At 46.6% G+C, this 17,529-nt stretch overlaps 1 protein-coding gene across 1 annotated transcript in view; it reads left to right on the top strand.

Annotated features, from left to right (window-relative positions):
* Positions 1-17,529, top strand: part of PHIP (pleckstrin homology domain interacting protein) — a 125,527-nt gene that overhangs the window by 89,807 nt on the left and 18,191 nt on the right. The window contains exons 25-31 of the mRNA XM_054162546.1: positions 3,411-3,518; positions 3,922-4,046; positions 4,807-4,889; positions 11,023-11,134; positions 11,350-11,411; positions 13,512-13,667; positions 15,512-15,632. Of these exons, the coding sequence (XP_054018521.1) occupies positions 3,411-3,518; positions 3,922-4,046; positions 4,807-4,889; positions 11,023-11,134; positions 11,350-11,411; positions 13,512-13,667; positions 15,512-15,632 (767 nt within the window). The remainder of the gene's footprint in view (positions 1-3,410; positions 3,519-3,921; positions 4,047-4,806; positions 4,890-11,022; positions 11,135-11,349; positions 11,412-13,511; positions 13,668-15,511; positions 15,633-17,529) is intronic.

Genomic DNA, 17,529 nt, shown 5'->3' with positions numbered 1-17,529 from the left:
ATCTAGCCTGGCCTTCAAAACCTCCAGAGATGAGGCTTAAACCATCTCCCTGGGAAATGTGCTCCAGTGTCTCACCACCATCATGGGGAAGAACTTCTTCCTAACATCTGATCTGAAGCTACCCATTTCTAGGTTTGTTCCATTCCCCCCAGTCCTATCACTCCCTGACACCCTCCAAAGTCCCTCCCCAGCTTTCTTGTAGCCACCCTCAGATACTGGAAGGCCACAATAAGGTCTCTTTGGAGCCTTCTCTTCTCCAGACTGCACAGCCCCAACTCCCTCAGTCTGTCCTCACAGCAGAGCAGCTCCAAGCCCTCTGCTCATCCTCATGGCCCTTCTCTGGACACCTTCCAGCACCTCCACATCCTTCCTGTAATAGAGGCTCCAGAACTGGATGCAGTACTCCAGGTGTGGTCTCAGCAGAGTGGAGCAGAGGAGGAGAATCACCTCCCTGGCCCTGCTGGCTATGCTTCTCTTGATGCAGCCCTGGTTGGCTCTGCTTGGCTTTCTGGGCTGCAAGTGCTCACTGCTGGCTCCTGTTGTGCTTCTCATCCACCAGCACCCCCAGGTCCTTTTCTTCAGGACTGCTCTCAAGCCAGTCCCTGCCCAGCCTATATTGGTGCTTGGGATTGCCCTGACCTGGATTTGAACTGGTGTTCCTTCATCCTACTTCAGGGGAATCCCACAGTTCTGATTTGGGGCACTTTTAGTGGATTTTAAAGTGTGGACTGCAATGTACTTGGGTTGCAGCTGTTTATCAGATCTTTGTTCCAATTAGCTTGAGGATCCTTTGTTTTCCATTTCAGATACCTTCCTGGAAAAAAAACAATATATATATATTTAAGGTTTTCAGCTTATTTCTTCATTACAGTGATCTTGCACAAAACATTCATCCACTTGGTATTGTACACAAAGGGATCAAAGTAAAATTAACAGGCTCTGGATGTCTGAATCATGGACATTCATAGTGGGAAGGATTTGAAAGCTTGTTAATAAGCACTCACAATATCTATTTGCAGCTCGGTCATGCCTGTGTCAGGCTGCTCATTTGGTGGTGTGGAAGCACCCAAATCATAGCAGAACAACCATGAAACAGCTGAATTTTCCTTCTGCATTCTAGTTCTTGTTCAAAAAAGCTAGGATTAGCCAGACAGTGAATTTAGTGATACTTGATTGTCACCTTAGGGCTGTCCTTACCAATAACTGGGTAGCTTAGTGGAATTTGTTATTGTCATTGGATTTAGTGGTACTTGATTGTCACCTAGGGGCTGTCCCTACTAATAACTGGGTAGCTTAGTGGAATTCATGCTACTGTCGTTGAATTTTTCTATGTGCTGATGATAAATAGATGTTGAAAAATCCATTTTGGTCTCCCAGTTGCTGGGATGTATGCAGAGAAGGGCAACAAAGCTGGTGAGGGATTTGGAGCACAAGGCCTATGAGGAGAGGCTGAGGGAGCTGGGGTTGCTTAGCCTGGAGAAGAGGAGGCTCAGGGGAGACCTTCTTGCTGTCTACAACTCCCTGAAGGGAGGTTGTAGCCAGGTGGGGGTTGGTCTCTTCTCCCAGGCAACCAGCACCACAACAAGAGTTCACAGTCTCAAGCTGCACCAGGGGAGGTTTAGGCTGGATGTTAGGAAGAAGTTCTTCCCAGAAAGAGAGATTGGCCTTTGGAATGTGCTGCCCAGGGAGGTGGTGGAATCACCAGCACTGGAGGTGTGTAAAAAGAGCCTGGCTGAGGCACTTGGTGCCATGGTTGAGTTGATTAGATGGTGTTGGGTGATAGGTTGGACTCGATCTCAAAGGTCTTTTCCAACCTGGTTAGTTCTATTCTGGTCTGGTCTGGTCTGGTCTCTTCTATTCTATTCTATTCTGGATACACTGCTCATAGGGGAAGTGATGTTCTGAATCATTCCTGCTTTTCCTGTAAATGTTCTTCTGTCTCCTCTAACTGTCTGACAGTTCTTCTGAAAACTTCTGCCTTTTGCAGGAAAACAGTGGGGAAAAGTTGATGTCAAAATGGAAAGTACACACATTGCATAGCAGCGATATGGTGGCATTTGACCTCCTCAAAGCCTTTGTTGTGGCTTGGATTTGCACCCCAACAGATGGGGAATTTACCCCTGGAGTAAATTTCCCACACTAACTCAAGAGTTTTTTGGAAGCCAAATGAAATTGTATTTACAAAAGTGGACTAAATATACAATTGCAAAAGGCAATAAACATGCACAAGGAATATTTGCATGTATTTACAGTTCTGCAACATCAGAATACCCCTTGTATAGACTCACAGGATGTCAGGGGTTGGAAGGGACCCAAAGAGATCATGGAGTCCACATCCCCTGCCAGAGCTCCGGTCACAGGGAAACACATCCAGATGCCCCCTCACATGCCCCTGGGCAGCCCAGAGGGCTATATTAACAGCCAGCCCTCTGTCTCTCCTCCTCCCTCCCCCTTCTGTACCTTACACAGAAGACAGTTCAGCTTGCATGCAGGGTCAGAGATAAAACAGCCAGAAGCAAAGCAGAAGGGGCAGCCTGGAGAGGGAAAGACAAGGACAGAACTACGTTCCTAAGCCACATAGAAATTTGCGGAGCCAATGAAGTGAAATAAACTTCTCTGCTACTTGGTAACCTGCTCAGCCTCTGAGGAAGCAAAAAAAAAGTTTGTCCAGCACCTGCACTGATATCTCTGGAAGAATCTTTGAAGAGCTTCTTCCTGGAATCTAATCTAGATGTGCCCTCCTCTAGCTTGCATCTGTGATCAGTCTGAGATGCCAACGTGATATTGATCAAGCAGAACTTATTTCCCATTGCACGCAGGAGCCATGGCCATGGTGCAGCACAGGCCACCAACACAGTCCTTGCTTCTTTGTGGATGAATGAAGAGGGATAGGGATCTGCTTGAGACAGTCCAATAGAGGGCTCCAAGGATGATGAAGGGACTGGAGCACTGCCTGATGAGTAAAGGCTGAGAGCCCTGGGGCTGTTTAGTCTGGAGAGGAGAAGACTGAGAGGGGATCTGATCAATGCCTATAAATATCTGAGGGCTGGGGGTCAGGAAGGAAGGGACAGCCTCTGCTCACTTGTGCCCTGGGATAAGACAAGGTGCAATGGATGGAAACTACAGCACAGGAAGTTCCACCTCAACATGAAGAAGAACTTCTTCACTGTGAGGGTCCCAGAGCCCTGGAGCAGGCTGCCCAGAGAGGTTGTGGAGTCTCCTTCTCTGGAGCCTTTCAAGACCGGCCTGGATGCATTCCTGTACGACCCTGCTCTGGCAGGAGGGGAAGGACTGGAAGATCTCCAGAGGTCCCTTCCAACCCCTAACACCCTGTGATCTAATCCTTATTTACAATTTAAGCTTTAAACTGTACCTGCCTTTGTTGAGTGACTGTCACTTTTCACTTGCAGGTGTACTACTTCCGACAAGGCCACGAAGCCTACGTTGTCATGGCCAAGAAGAACAAAATCTATAGCATTAACCCCAAGAAACAGCCCTGGCATAAAATGGAGTTACGGGTAGGGTTGCCCTTCTGTTGTTGCCTGTGTCCCAGTGCTTTAAACAGCTTGGAAACAAGCTGAAAGAAGACTCAAGACAGATGTTTCTAATGTTGTGCTCTTAATGATTTAAGGAGAGAAAGTGAACTTAATCAGCTGAAATCAGACCTCAAAGCCGTACTGGTTCATGCATCTGCTTGAGCAGATGAGGTGGTTACACTTCAGAGCTAAATGTTTCTCAGGGAAGTTAGGTTGTGAAATAACAGCTTGTTTTGAGAGGCTACATTTCAGAGGCTCGATTTTGACATGTTCTGGCAGAACTCTTGCTGTCTTTACAGTGTATTACTGTTTGCATAGCTCAGGAAGCTGTTATAGTCCTCCTAATTAACCTCAGTGGTGGTGCCTGGCATTGTCTTTATTCCAGGAGCAAGAGCTGATGAAAATAGTTGGGATAAAGTACGAAGTGGGATTGCCTACTCTCTGCTGCCTGAAGCTAGCTTTCCTTGACCCTGACACGGGTAAACTGACTGGAGGATCATTCACCATGAAGTAAGGAAAGCAATATTGTATTCCAAGTGGGGGCTTGCTTGTGGGGGAGTGAGGTTGTGTGGTGGGTTAACACCCATTCTGAAATCCAAAAGCAAAGCAGGGGGAGGGCTTGCAGGTGCTTTGCCTTCCCCACAGGGCATTTTCCCCCTGGGAAGCTGAGTCAGTTCCACTCCCCCCCTCCCTGCCCAGCTAGGGTATCAAAAGCAGGGCATTGCAGCTATTAGCTCTCCTTTTGGCTCCTGCCTCCCCTGGATCAGAGCTACTGCGGCTGCCCTCCTGCTCTTCTGCCACGTGGTCAGGCCTGATCCTTCTCCCTGCTGCCTCTGTGCCTCTTCAGAGAGAGACTGGTTTTGTATTATTCTGTTTTGTCCCCCTCTCATCCATCCTTCTTCTTTGCCTTTGTAAACCTTACCAGTAATTGTTATATATATATTGTTTAAAGGAAACTCTTTACCTCTCTACTTCTAAGCCAACTCCAAATTACAGTTTGGTGGATTTGCTCCTTCCTTTTTTTTCCCCTCTCTGCTGGGAGGGAGGAGAGGGGAGTGGGGGAGAGATTCTCAGCCTTGCCCCCATCTGAGCTCTCAACTCCCAGTTAAGGCTGAAACCATCACAGGTTGACAGTGAAAAGATACCATCAATGTTGTGGCTTGAGCTTTTGCCTTTGAAGTAACTGAATCCAAAATGTGAATTTGTAATACAAGTGCTTTATGCTTGTGCTGTTTCATTGCTTAATAGTTGTCTGTTTTGTTGTGATTAGGTACCATGACATGCCAGATGTCATAGATTTCCTAGTTTTGAGGCAGCAGTTCGATGATGCAAAACACAGGCGATGGAATATAGGTGAGTTGTCTAGAGGGGGTGTTTTGGAGTGGGGTTTGCTTGTTTGTGCTTCTAAGTCTCTGCCTGCTTTCATGAGAGCTTGCTAAAAAGTGGGCTGTGGTAAATAAATCCTTATACTGTGCTGAAATGGAGGAATAAGCTCTATCCATGTTTGGATGTGGAGTCCTGCTTTGTCCTTGACTGAAGCTACAGCAAGGCAAACAAAATACTGCAGGTCATCTGCAAAGGTGCAAAGAAAATGAAATCTCAGTTGTGGCAGCAATTAAGAATTCTGCCTAGAAATATTTGTTTCTTGGTAACTGATAACTTATTCATGGAATGGTTTTGCTTGGGAGGGGCCTTGAAGATCTGGTTCCAACCCCCTTGCCGCTAGACCAGGTTGCTCAAAGGCCTCTTCCAACCATGACCTCCCTGGGCAACCTGTTGTAGTGTTCTCACCATCTTCACTTACTGTAGCTTGTACCCTACTCATTGTAGCTTGTCTTTCTCTTTCTCTTTTGGATTGAAGGCCTTCTTCCAGCTGCATTGCTGCTAGAAGTTTGTATTGTTCAATTTGTTTTCTTTTCCTTTAAATTTGTGAGATGTCTGCTGGAAATATGAAAGCACTTTCTTCACCATGTGAAATTTATGATCTCTAGGTTGTACAAAGAGAATCCTCTTCCCATCTCTTTACTGGTTTGGATTCTGGTCTAAACTCACATGGTTTAGTTTCACTGAAGTGTATACAATTGTAATTGGTTTTACTTTGCTCATGCTTAGCTGTTTCACTGTTGGATACTGGAGAGTGCCCATGACAGACACGTTCTCCAGTCAGATCTGTTTCCTAGCCAGCTTTTCTTCATGACAATAAAGATCACCTTTATAACTAGGAGGAGGGAAAGCTGCATTATGACAAAATGATCCTCTGAGGTGCTGGTTGTTTTCAGAATGTCAGGCAATACCTGTTCTCATTCATAAGAGCAGCCTTAGATTGTCCCTGTAGCTTTAAGAGATCAAGCATTACTGATTCTTCAGAGTTCACAATGAACTCTATTCTTCTAAGAGAGAACACTGCATGATACCATGTTTACAGACCTATAGGCACTGTTAAATCCCTTCCAGCATCTCAATATATTCTATGAAGTGGCATAGAATCACAGAATTGTCAGGGTTGGAAGGGACCTCAAGGAGCATCTAGTTCCAACCCCCCTGCCATGGGCAGGGACACCTCACACTAGAGCAGGTTGTGCTCTGAAGGTGAAATATTGATAGCCTTCTTATTCTTTTATTGAAAAGTCAGTGTACAGAATCACAGAATTCTTGATTCTGCAACAGACCTCTCAGCTCATCAAGTCCAGCCTGTGACCTAACAGCACCACATGGCCCAGACCATGGCACTAAGTGCCACATCCAACCCCCACGCTGGCACTAAGTGCCACATCATTGCTGTCACTGGGGGTGTTCAGGACGAGGCTTGACAGGGTGCTTGGTGCCATGGTTTAGTTGATTGGGTGGTGTTGGGTGATAGGTTGGACTTGATGATCTTGAAGGTCTCTTCCAACCTTATTCTATTCTGTCCTATCAACTCCTCTGCCATGGGCAGGGACACCTTACACTAGATCAGGTTGCTCAGAGCCACATCCAGCCTGGCCTTAAAACTCTCCAGACCTGGGCAGTCCATTCCAGTGTCTAATTCCCCTTTGCATCAGGAAGTGCTTCCCAACATCCAACCTGAACCTCCCCTGGGGCAGCTTCTGGCCATGCCCTCTCATCTTCTCACAAGTTGCCTGGGGAAGAGCCTGCCCCTCACCTTAAATTACCAAATAAATTCCTACAGTTTATTCTTGACTAAAAAGCACACAGCTGGCTTGCCAGCATTTCTTGCCCCTTCAGGCAAAGCATCATAGGGGAGAATGGACAACTTCAGTGTCAGAACATGATGGTGTAGCTGCCTGCCTGTGCAGGAACAACTGAATCAACACATTTCTGCAAATACGCTGCCTCCTTAGTCTGTATTTGCTGTTTTCTGAGTGCTGGCCTCTCCTAAGCTCAGTAGCTCAGCTGAAGAACTGGCACAGCTCTCTTTTCTGCTGTTGTTTCTTACCTGGTGTTTCTGCCAGGGAAGACTAGTTGGTCTCCTGTCCTTTGATGAACATCCTGATATAGAATCATAGAATGTTAGAAGGGACCTCCAGAGATCATCCAGTCCAACCCCCCTGCCAAAGCAGCATCACCCAGGGGAGTCTGCACAGGAATGCATCCAGCTGGGGTTGGAAAGTCTCCAGAGAAGGAGACTCTGCAACGTCTCTGGGCAGCCTGTTCCAGGGCTCTGTCACCCTCACTGTGAAGAAGTTTCTCCTCATGTTGAGGAGAAACAAACCTTCAAGTTTGTATCCATTGTTCCTTGCCTTCATTGTCGTTACTTGCTTGGGATATGTGCCTTAGCAGTAGGTGACATACATGACATGATGCCATATTAATAAGCTTCATATCTTCTTAACAGTGTGCTGTCTGAAAGAGCAGCCAGCCTTCTGCTCTGTAGGGAGGTTGATAAAGAACCTTCTGATTCTGTAGCACATGTAAACCTTGATTTCCTCTGTTAAGATGATTTCAGTTGGAAGATGCTGCAAGCAATGAGATTGGTTGACATTTACTAATCCCCAGGCTTTGTAAGGCCCAGCAGCCACTTGGAATTCAGCATGGTTTGTGTTTTCATCAGGCCAACGCTATCCAGCGACACACAGGCCTGGAAAGTTATACTCAATCCTTCTCCTAAGAATTTTTGGTCTGCTCTCCACATAGATCACAGTATCACAGTATAACTAAGGTTGGAAGAGACCTCAAGGATCATCAAGTCCAACCTGTCCCAACAGACCTCACAACTAGACCATGGCACCAAGTGCCACGTCCAATCTCCCCTTGAACACCTCCAGGGACGGTGACTCCACCACCTCCCTGGGCAGCACATCCCAATGACGAACGACTCGCTCAGTGAAGAACTTTTTCCTCACCTCGAGTCTAAACCTCCCCTGGCACAGCTTGAGACTGTGTCCCCTTTTTCTGGTGCTGGTTGCCTGGGAGAAGAGACCAACCCCCTCCTGTCTACAACCACCTTTCAGGTAGCTGTAGAGGGCAATGAGGTCACCCCTGATCCTTCTCTTCTCCAGGCTAAGCAACCCCAGCTCCCTCAGCCTCTCCTCACAGGGCTGTGCTCAAGGCCTCTCCCCAGCCTTGTTGCCCTTCTCTGGACATGTTCAAGAGTCTCGATGTCCTTCTTAAACTGAGGGGCCCAGAACTGGACACAGGACTCAAGGTGTGGCCTAACCAGTGCTGAGCACAGGGCACAATGACCTCCCTGCTCCTGCTGGCCACACTATTCCTAATACAGGCCAGGATGCCATTGGCCCTCTTGGCCACCTGGGCACACTGCTGGCTCATGTTTAGGCAGCTGTCAATCAGCAAATGATTGAGGTAACCCAGAGGACACAGGGAAAGCAGGGGGTTAGGAGCTGCTTGTGTGTGCATTTCCAGTCATGGTTCGTTGTTGCTGTAGCATTCTGCCCCGTAGGAATGCTGTGGCTCTTGAGCAATCGGAAGCAGCTCCCATTATACTCCCCTTGAAGTGGTTTTGATCTGCTTGATGTGCAGCCCCATGAAGGCACTCACAGTTGTACCCACACATTTCTCTCCAGAACTGATCACTGCACCAGGGAATGCCATATTGGGAAACTGTGCTTCAAGGACTCTTCAGAGTAATTTACTCCTTTCAAATAAAGCTTCAGCCCTTGTTTACATTTTTGATCTTGCATTTCAGATATTTCTGGTATACTTGGTTCTGTGGCTTTCAGCACAATTAGAACTGTTAATGGAGGCTTTGTAGTTGTCCTAGAATTACTTGCACTCCATTAAATGTGTATATGTATTTTTAAATGCATTAAGGCAAGCAGAACATTTTTGAGAATAAACAGGTTGCCCAGGGAGGTGGTGGAAGCCTCATCCCTGGAGGGTTTTAAGGCCAGGCTGGATGTGGCTGTGAGCAACCTGCTGTAGTGTGAGGTGTCCCTGCCCATGGCAAGGGGGCTGGAACTGGCTGATCCTTGAGGTCCCTTCCAATCCTGACAATTCTATGATTGTATGACTATATTTACTTCCTATTCATTCAGACAACTCCAGCAAACATTTGGTCAGTGTGGGGATGTACTGAGAGAGAAGCAGCATTAGCATCATAGAATCAATAAGATTGGAAATGACCTTAGAGATCATCAAGTCCAACCTATCACCCAACAACTCATGACTACTAAACCATGGCTTCAAGTGCCTCATCCAATCCCTTTTTCAACACCTCCAGGGATGGTGACTCCACCACCTCCCTGGGCAGCACATTCCAACGGGCAATCTCTCTCTCTCTGTGTAGAATTTCTTCCTAACCTCCAGCCTAAACCTCCCCTGGCACAGCTTGAGACTGTGTCCTCTTGTTCTGTTGCTGCTTGCCTGGGAGAAGAGACCAACCCCCACCTGGCTACAACCTCCCTTCAGGGAGTTGTAGACAGTAATAAGGTCTCCCCTGAGCCTCCTCTTCTCCAGGCTAAACAACCCCAGCTCCCTCAGCCTCTCCTCCCAGGGCTTGTGCTCGAGGCCTCTCCCCAGCCTCGTTGCCCTTCTCCCTGCAGCAGTGTGTGTACAGTGGGGTCCTGCAAAAACAATGTGCAGCTCTTGGAATCTCAAGTTTCAATTACATTTCTTGGCTTGAGCAAACTGAAAATACTTCACTCAAAACTCTTTCTGTAGTCTGTGTTACAGAAGATGTTAGGCTTCCTCATGCTGTGTAATACATTCATTCTCACATGTAATTTCTCTTCATAATGCCTCTGACCTTTCTGTTTTTTTCCCTCAGCTGGGCCAATGCTTTGCAGTAGTGAAGGCATTTCAAGTCTTAGTAAATGACTTTGCTAACCTTTGAAAGGTGTTTAATGAATTTTATGTATTAAAATAAAGTGTGCCTGCACAGTAAAGAGAATAAACCTCTGAGTTCCATTTCAGTAGCACTTCAGAAACAAAGGAGGAGCAGCTCAGCAAGCACGTTACATGTTCCCTGTACAAGTGTGTCACAGTGCTCAGTTACTTTAAGTGAGCCTGTAGTGTTTGTTGCATGGAGATTGGACTTCAAAATTGTAGCAATAGAATGCCTTATCTCTTATCTGTAATTAAGAAATAAATAAACTTATAAGCTATATAGAAAAGCTGCTTGATGGTAGGCTGAACATGAGCCTGCAGTGTGCCCAGGCGGCCGAGAGTGCCAATGGCATCCTGGCCTGCATCAGGAACAGTGTGGCCAGCAGGAGCAGGGAGGTCATTCTGCCCCTGTACACTGCACTGGTTAGGCCACACCTTGAGTCCTGTGTCCAGTTCTGGGCCCCTCAGTTTAGGAAGGAGGTTGACTTGCTGGAAGGTGTCCAGAGAAGGGCAACAAAGCTGGGGAGGGGTTTGGAACGCAGCCCTATGCGGAGAGGCTGAAGGAGCTGGGGTTGCTTAGCCTGGAGAAGAGGAGGCTCAGGGGAGACCTTCTTGCTCTCTCCAACTACCTGAAGGGTGGTTGTAGACAGGTGGGGGTTGCTTTCTCCTCCCAGGCAACCAGCACCAGAACAAGAGGACACAGTCTCAAGCTGTGCCAGGGGAGGGTTAGGCTGGATGGTAGGAAGAAGTTCTATACAGAGAGAGTGATTGCCCACTGGAATGTGCTGCCCAAGGAGGTGGTGGAGTCACCATCACTGGAGGTGTTCAGGAGGAGACTTGATGGGGTGCTTGGTGCCATGGGTTAGTTGATTAGGTGGTGTTGGATGATAGGTTGGACACAATGATCTCGAAGCTCTCTTCCAACCTGGTCTGGTCTATTCTATTCTATTTGTAGGCAGAGTTGCAAATCATTGATATTTTTTATGCCATAGTGACTTCCCTTTGGTGTAAAAAGCAGCCTTCAGAAAGAATTCAAGCTTTTCTGTTTGTTTTTTTAACTGGGTGTGATTCCTATTTGCCTGTGGGTGCTGCAAGTGTTCAGAAAGATTTCTATACTCGAGATCAAGCCAAAGTTATCTCAACTGCTTTTCTTGGAAGGAGTTGCCTTGTATTGATGAAATTGTTTTGTCTTCTTACCTAGGTGATCGTTTCAGGTCAGTGATAGATGATGCTTGGTGGTTTGGAACAATTGAAAGCCAGGAACCTCTTCAGCCTGATTATCCTGATAGCTTGTTTCAGTGCTACAATGTCTGGTTAGCAAATTTATCTTCAATCTCTCTATTTCAATTCTTTCATTTGAAGTCCTGACTGAACAGCTTGCTTGCACTAAATTCAGTCATGCATCTCCCTGCACCAGTGTGTCACAATGCTTTATAGTCTATAAATAAGTTATGTTACAAACATTGAGTTAATTGCCTCCTTGAAGCAATATTAGTGGATAATTTCCATGTGATTCTTTTTCTTTAAGCTGGGACAATGGTGATACTGAGAAGATGAGCCCTTGGGACATGGAGCTGATACCAAGTAATGGTATGGTACACTAATAATGTAATTTGCTTTAAGAGTTTATTTAAAGAAGGGGGAAAACGTTTGTATGATTACACCTTAACAATCCTGTTTCTCTTGGGGAGGGAGGGGAAGGCCCGCAAACCACTGTGAAGGATTTGAAGGCCATCCTTAAAAAAAACTACTACATTAAGAGCAGATCAAGAGACCTGGACTGTGGCAGTCTGTACAGCCATACTTGTACAAGCTGGAGTGTATGTTGGAAGTAGAAATGTTACCCAAGCTTGCAAAAAGTGAGGGTCAAAGATCAACCTGTGGCCTGTGTCAGTTTTGAGGCAGCTGGCTTCTCCAAGCCCTGTCAGCATGTCCTCAGACATTCAGTGCATACAAGATAGAACAGAACAGAGTAGAATTAACCAGGTTGGAAAAGACCTCAGAGATCATTGAGTCCAACCTATCACCCATCACCATCTAATCAACTAAACCATGGCAGCAAGTGCCTCATCCAGGCTCTTCTTAAACACCTCCAGTGCTGGGGACTCCACCACCTCCCTGGGCAGCACGTTCCAATGGCCAGTCTCTCTTGCTGGGAAGAATTTCTTCCTTGCATCCAGCCTGAACCTCCCCTGCCACAGCTTGAGACTGTGTCCTCTTGTTCTGGTGCTGCTTGCCTGGGAGAAGAGACCAACCCCCACCTGGCTACAACCTCCCGTCAGGTAGTTGTAGAGAGCAAGAAGGTCTCCCCTGAGCCTCCTCTTCTCCAGGCTAAGCAGCCCATGTGTCTGTGAGAGCACAGCATCACAGAATGTTAGGGGGCTGGAAGGGATCTCCAGGGATCACTGAGTCCAACCCCACTGCCAGAGCAGGATCATCTAATTGGGTAAGAGCAGGACTTGCTCCCTGTCTGGCCCAGCACACGAGGCTGGTAGACTCCCTGCAGAGTGGGCACTGCCTCACACACAAGAGTGCAGCAGTTTTTCCTTCCTCACTGGAGTTGCTGTTTTCAGGATTTAATAATGGCATGGTTAAAAAATGAAGTTGGGTCAGCTCTCCTCCCTTGTGCTTTTGATAGTATTGCCCCCCAGAAGCAGCCATCCATGTGAATGCTTTTAAGTCAAAATGTGTTGATTTCAACTTCAGGTTCAACCCATCCTTACTGGGCACCTCTTTACCATCAATAGCATACAAAAGTTAGAGTGATAACATCCTAATTAATTAAAATAGGCAGATGACCAAACCTGAAGCTGATGGATTTTTTTTGTAGCCACAAATCCTGGTTTTATTAACACCTTCCTTGAAAATAAATATATATATATATATTTTAGAGGAATTCTTTTCATCATACTCTGAAAATCTGCTGCTGTTACATTATTGATTATCAAACTGGGTAGGTCTTTAAGAATGCTAAAATTTGCTTGCTTAGGAGCTCTACTTTAGGCCTTTGACCTCACAAAGCTGAGAACCACTCCCTGGAGGACATTTTAATGTCAACAGCAAAGTCATTCTCCTGAGCTCCATCTGAAAGTCACTGACCAGTTCTTACCAAAATAAGTTCTTACAAAGACTTTTGGATTGAAAACAAAACCCAAGCAACCGAACCACAAACTTTGAACAGGGATAAAGGAGTGTCTTCACTGGGTCTGAAAAATTCTGCACTTAGCAGGAGAATTCTTACCCTGTACCCAGACTGCCTGGTGAGGACTTAGGTTTAATGTACAGAAATGATATTTGGGTACGTCCAACACTGGAAGTGTTTAAGAAGAGACTGGATGGGGCACTTAGTGCCATGGTTTAGTTGATTAGATGGTGTTGGGTGAGAGGTTGGACTTGATGATCTCCAAGGTCTTTTCCAACCTGGTTAATTCTGCTTCTATCCCCCTTCCTATCCCCATTCCCCCTTCCTATCCCCATTCCCCCTTCCTATCCCCATTCCCCCTTCCTATCCCCATTCCCCCTTCCTATCCCCATTCCCCCTTCCTATCCCCAAATGCCTCTGAGCAAATCAAGACCCCATGCATTTGTTTTGCTTAGTGAAGCGCTGTTAAGTACCTCTGAGTGAGAGGTGTGTGTGTTACCCAAGATACAGGGATTCCTGGTTTATTTGGTTTTCATGTTGCATTCTAGCTGTATTTCCAGAAGAACTGGGAACCAGTGTTCCTTTAACAGATGATGAACGTAGGACGCTGCTCTACAAGCCTCTGGACGGAGAGTGGGGTTCCAGAACCCGGGACGAGGAATGCGACAGAGTTATTGCAGGGATAAACCAGCTCATGACCCTGGGTAAATCCTGAGTAATGTGGGGATTGGGTTTGTCCTGTGGTTTTCAGTCCGTGCTCGTGTGTGCTTCTGAACCTACCAAAATGAATGGGCTAAGATCCAGCTTGCACCTCTTGAGAGCAAAGCTTTCTCATAGCATACTCCTACAGTGGGTACACATGAAGCCCACTTTGTCTCCTGTTTTCAAGGGGGGCTCTTGCTTTTTAGTAGGTAATTTGACATGTGCTAGGGGCTTAGGTTCTACATGCCAAAAGCAAGTTCCTGGTGGTTTGGGTTGGTTTTTTTTGCTTTAGCTACTAGATTCTCCCATTGAATTAAAAATGTCAAACTGTATGAGGAACACAATGTTAATTGTATTAGAGGCAGACAGGGGGAAAATGTTATGTGTTTACTTAAGAGTATGGATACTGATGTGTGTTTGCCTTTTTGGTTTGCTTTTTCTCCTCAATGTTGTCTGGGTTGTGTGCAAAGTGTTGAGGGGAAAAAGTAACTGATGAACTTATGACAAGCTACTTGCTGTTTGGCTGGGTAGCAATTACTCTTTACAGGCAGCTTCTGCAAAGCTAATTGCCAAAGCATTTAACACATCCCTGCCACATTCACGTGATCAAAGATGGGTGTCTGAGGTGGAGATCCATCAGTGGAGTACAGGCTGAGTCCCCAGCCTCTTGTATGCTTTGTCAGGAGCAGACTGTGTTGTGGGGTAACTGGTCATAAATTTAATATGCAGCTGGTCACCCTTTTTGTAGCTGTTTGTAAGCACTCAAAGCAATTTAAGACCCTTTGCTTTCAAAAAAGCCACCAACCTCTCACTTTGAAATGTTTCTGACGCCTGCGTGGCCCACCGCATGGCTTCTTTGGTGACATACTGCTACATAAGAAGATCCTCATTGCTTCCATGCAGTGCCCATGCAGTGTGGTAATCCAGGGTACAGAGTTATGAGGAATCATTTGCAAGGAAAGGAAATTTCAGTTGTTTACCCTGTGTGGTCTAAGAGCTTTGACACTTTGCGTTGTGTTGATCGGCTGACTGCTTAGTTTGGGCTTGAACTGTAGCCTGTGTGGTGCGTGTTGGTGCAAAGCAGCAGCTGCTGGAACGTTCCTAGGAGTGAGCAAACGGCTTCTAGAAGAGCAGTCTGCTTAGCACCCATGTATTGGCTCTTTTTAAAGACTAGAGAGAGACTTCAAAGGTTCTCCTTGGTTTGTATTGTGACACTTTCCTTTGAGGTACAAAGTGTTTGATATGTGGAAGCATTCATGAGGCTTCTAAGCAAAGGAGATGAAAAATCAGCTCTGTGTAGGTGCACAGATTGCTCAGAAGTCTTCTCACACTGTGGTGGAGTTGTTGTAGAAGGCTGCTTTGCTGGCAGGTAGGGCCAGGAGATTGTGCTTCTGGTTTGAGTTTGGGGTTTTTTCCCCCCACCTATCTTCATGAGGGTGAAACAGTACTGTGTAACTGTGATGGCAGGAATTGCATTGTTTGCTTTGCTATAAAACCAACTGAAATGAACCAGCACAGCAAATACCAAATTGCATCTCTTTAGATGTACCTCATTTCTACATTCAAATCTACTGCTTAGGGGTGTGCATGTTGCATGTGCTTGCTGTGTCTCGGGAGCACGGTGCAGACACCTCAGCAAGCACTTTCTCAGGTGGAACAGCACAAACTGCTCAGGATATCTGGAGTAGTTTGTATTTGGGGGGAAGGTGCTGTGTGTGTCAAACATGAAGGAAGAGCACATGTTGTGAGGAGGTGAATCTTGAAACCACTCAGGGGCTCTTGTGAGATACAGATATATAACTTTGGGGGGTTTTTAATTGTTGTTATTTTTTTCTGTCCTGTCTAGATATTGCTTCTGCATTTGTGGCACCTGTGGATCTTCAAGCTTACCCAATGTATTGCACTGTTGTGGCATATCCCACAGACCTCAGTACCATTAAACAAAGACTGGAAAGCAGATTTTACAGGTTAGAGACAAGTCTCAGTCCCCACTGTGAAATACTGCCAGCTGTAGGTTTTGGTAGCTTTTTCATAGAGTCATAGAATTGTCAGGGTTGGAAGGGACCTCAAGGCTCAGCCAGTTCCAACCCCCCTGCCATGGGCAGGGACTCCTCACACTACATCACATTGCTCAGAGCCACATCCAGCCTGGCCTTCAAAACCTTCAGGGATGAGGCTTTTAAGACTGAGGGAGTTGGGGTTGTTCAACCTTCCAATATCTGAAGGGGGCTACAAGAAAGCCAGGGAGGAACTTTTGAGGGTGTCAGGGAGTGATGGGACTGGGGGGAATGGAAACAAAATAGAAATGTGTAGATGCAGATTGGATGTTAGGAAGAAGTTGTTCCCCATGAGGGTGGTGAGAGACTGGCACAGGTTGCCCAGGGAGGTGGTGGAAGCCTCATCCCTGGAGGTTTTTGCAGCCAGGCTGGATGTGGCTGTGAGCAACCTGCTGTAGTGTGAGGTGTCCCTGCCCATGGCAGGGGGGTTGGAACTGGCTGATCCTTGAGGTCCCTTCCAACCCTAACAGTTCTATGATTCTATGATTTTGTCCTCTGCAGTTTTGCCCTGTTTAGGCCTAATGGAAGGGAGGCATGGTGGGGTGGGAGAAAAGGAACACTGGGACTTGTGGTTCAGTCTGGCTGGGGGAAGGTTTTTGGGGGTTGTCACGTGTCCTGCATGTGTATGAGGTGTTAAGGATTCATGTGTTCTGTATTTTCCTGTACATTCTTGAATGCAATTCCTGTATGTCTCTCCAGTTCAGTGAGATCCTCTTTATTTTCCTTCCTTTGGGAGTAAAATTACTTCTGTCCACTCTTTAAACTAAGACATCCAGCTTTCCCTTCTCTAACCTGCTGCTTTGCAATCAGTGCTTGCAAAGACTTCTTGCTGGATTTTGTTTCTCCTGCCAAAAGAGTGAGCAGTTACTGCTGGCAGCCAGGATGTCTTCCTCAGTGCATCAGGTGTTACTAGTTTGTAGCATTGCCAAGGCCTGCTTAGGTAACAAGCAACCTGTGCTTCTGGTAGCTTTGCACAAAGCTTTCCTTAAAACATGATTACTTTTTTTTGCTCTTCTGAACCAGGAGTCTCAGCCTGCCTGTATGGCTTCAAAAATGCAACTCTAATCAGGAAAAAATATAGAATTGGTTTCCCAGTCACTACTGGCATTGTGTGGACCTTAAATGCTGGCCCCATAAATATTATACTGGGCTGAACATAGAGGAGATTGGACGTGGCACTTGGTACCATGGTCTAGTCGTGAGGTGTAGCGAGACAGGTTGGACTCAATGATCCTTGGGGTCTCTTCCAACCTTAGTGATCCTGTGATACTGTGAATCATAGAATCAATAAGGTTGGAAAAGCCCTCAGAGATCAAGTCCATCTAATCAATTAAACCATGGCACTATGTGCCTCATCCAGTCTCTTTTTGAACACCTCCAGGGATGGTGACTCTACCACCTCCCTGGGCAGCACTTTCCAAGGGCAAATTACTCTTTCTGGGAAGAACTTTCTCCTCACCTCCTGCCTAAACCTCCCCTGGCACAGCTTGAGACTGTGTCCTCTTGTTCTATTGGTGGTTGCCTGGGAGAAGAGACCAACCCCCACCTGGCTACAACCTCCCTTCAGGTAGTTGTAGAGAGCAAGAAGGTCTCCCCTGAGCCTCCTCTTCTCCAGGCTAAGCAACCCCAGCTCCCTCAGCCTGTCCTCACAGGGCTGTGCCCCAGACCCCTCCCCAGCCTCGTTGCCCTTCTCTGGACATGTTTAAGTGTCTCAATGTCCTCCTTAAACGGAGGAGCCCAGAACTGGACACAGTGCTCAAGGTGTGGCCTAACCAGTGCTGAGTACAGGGGCAGAATGACTTCCCTG

Source organism: Dryobates pubescens, chromosome 6 (genome assembly GCF_014839835.1).
Source record: "Dryobates pubescens isolate bDryPub1 chromosome 6, bDryPub1.pri, whole genome shotgun sequence".
Classification (NCBI taxonomy): domain Eukaryota; kingdom Metazoa; phylum Chordata; class Aves; order Piciformes; family Picidae; genus Dryobates; species Dryobates pubescens.
Note: the sequence above shows the minus strand (reverse complement) of the source record. Positions and strands in the feature narration are given on the sequence as shown.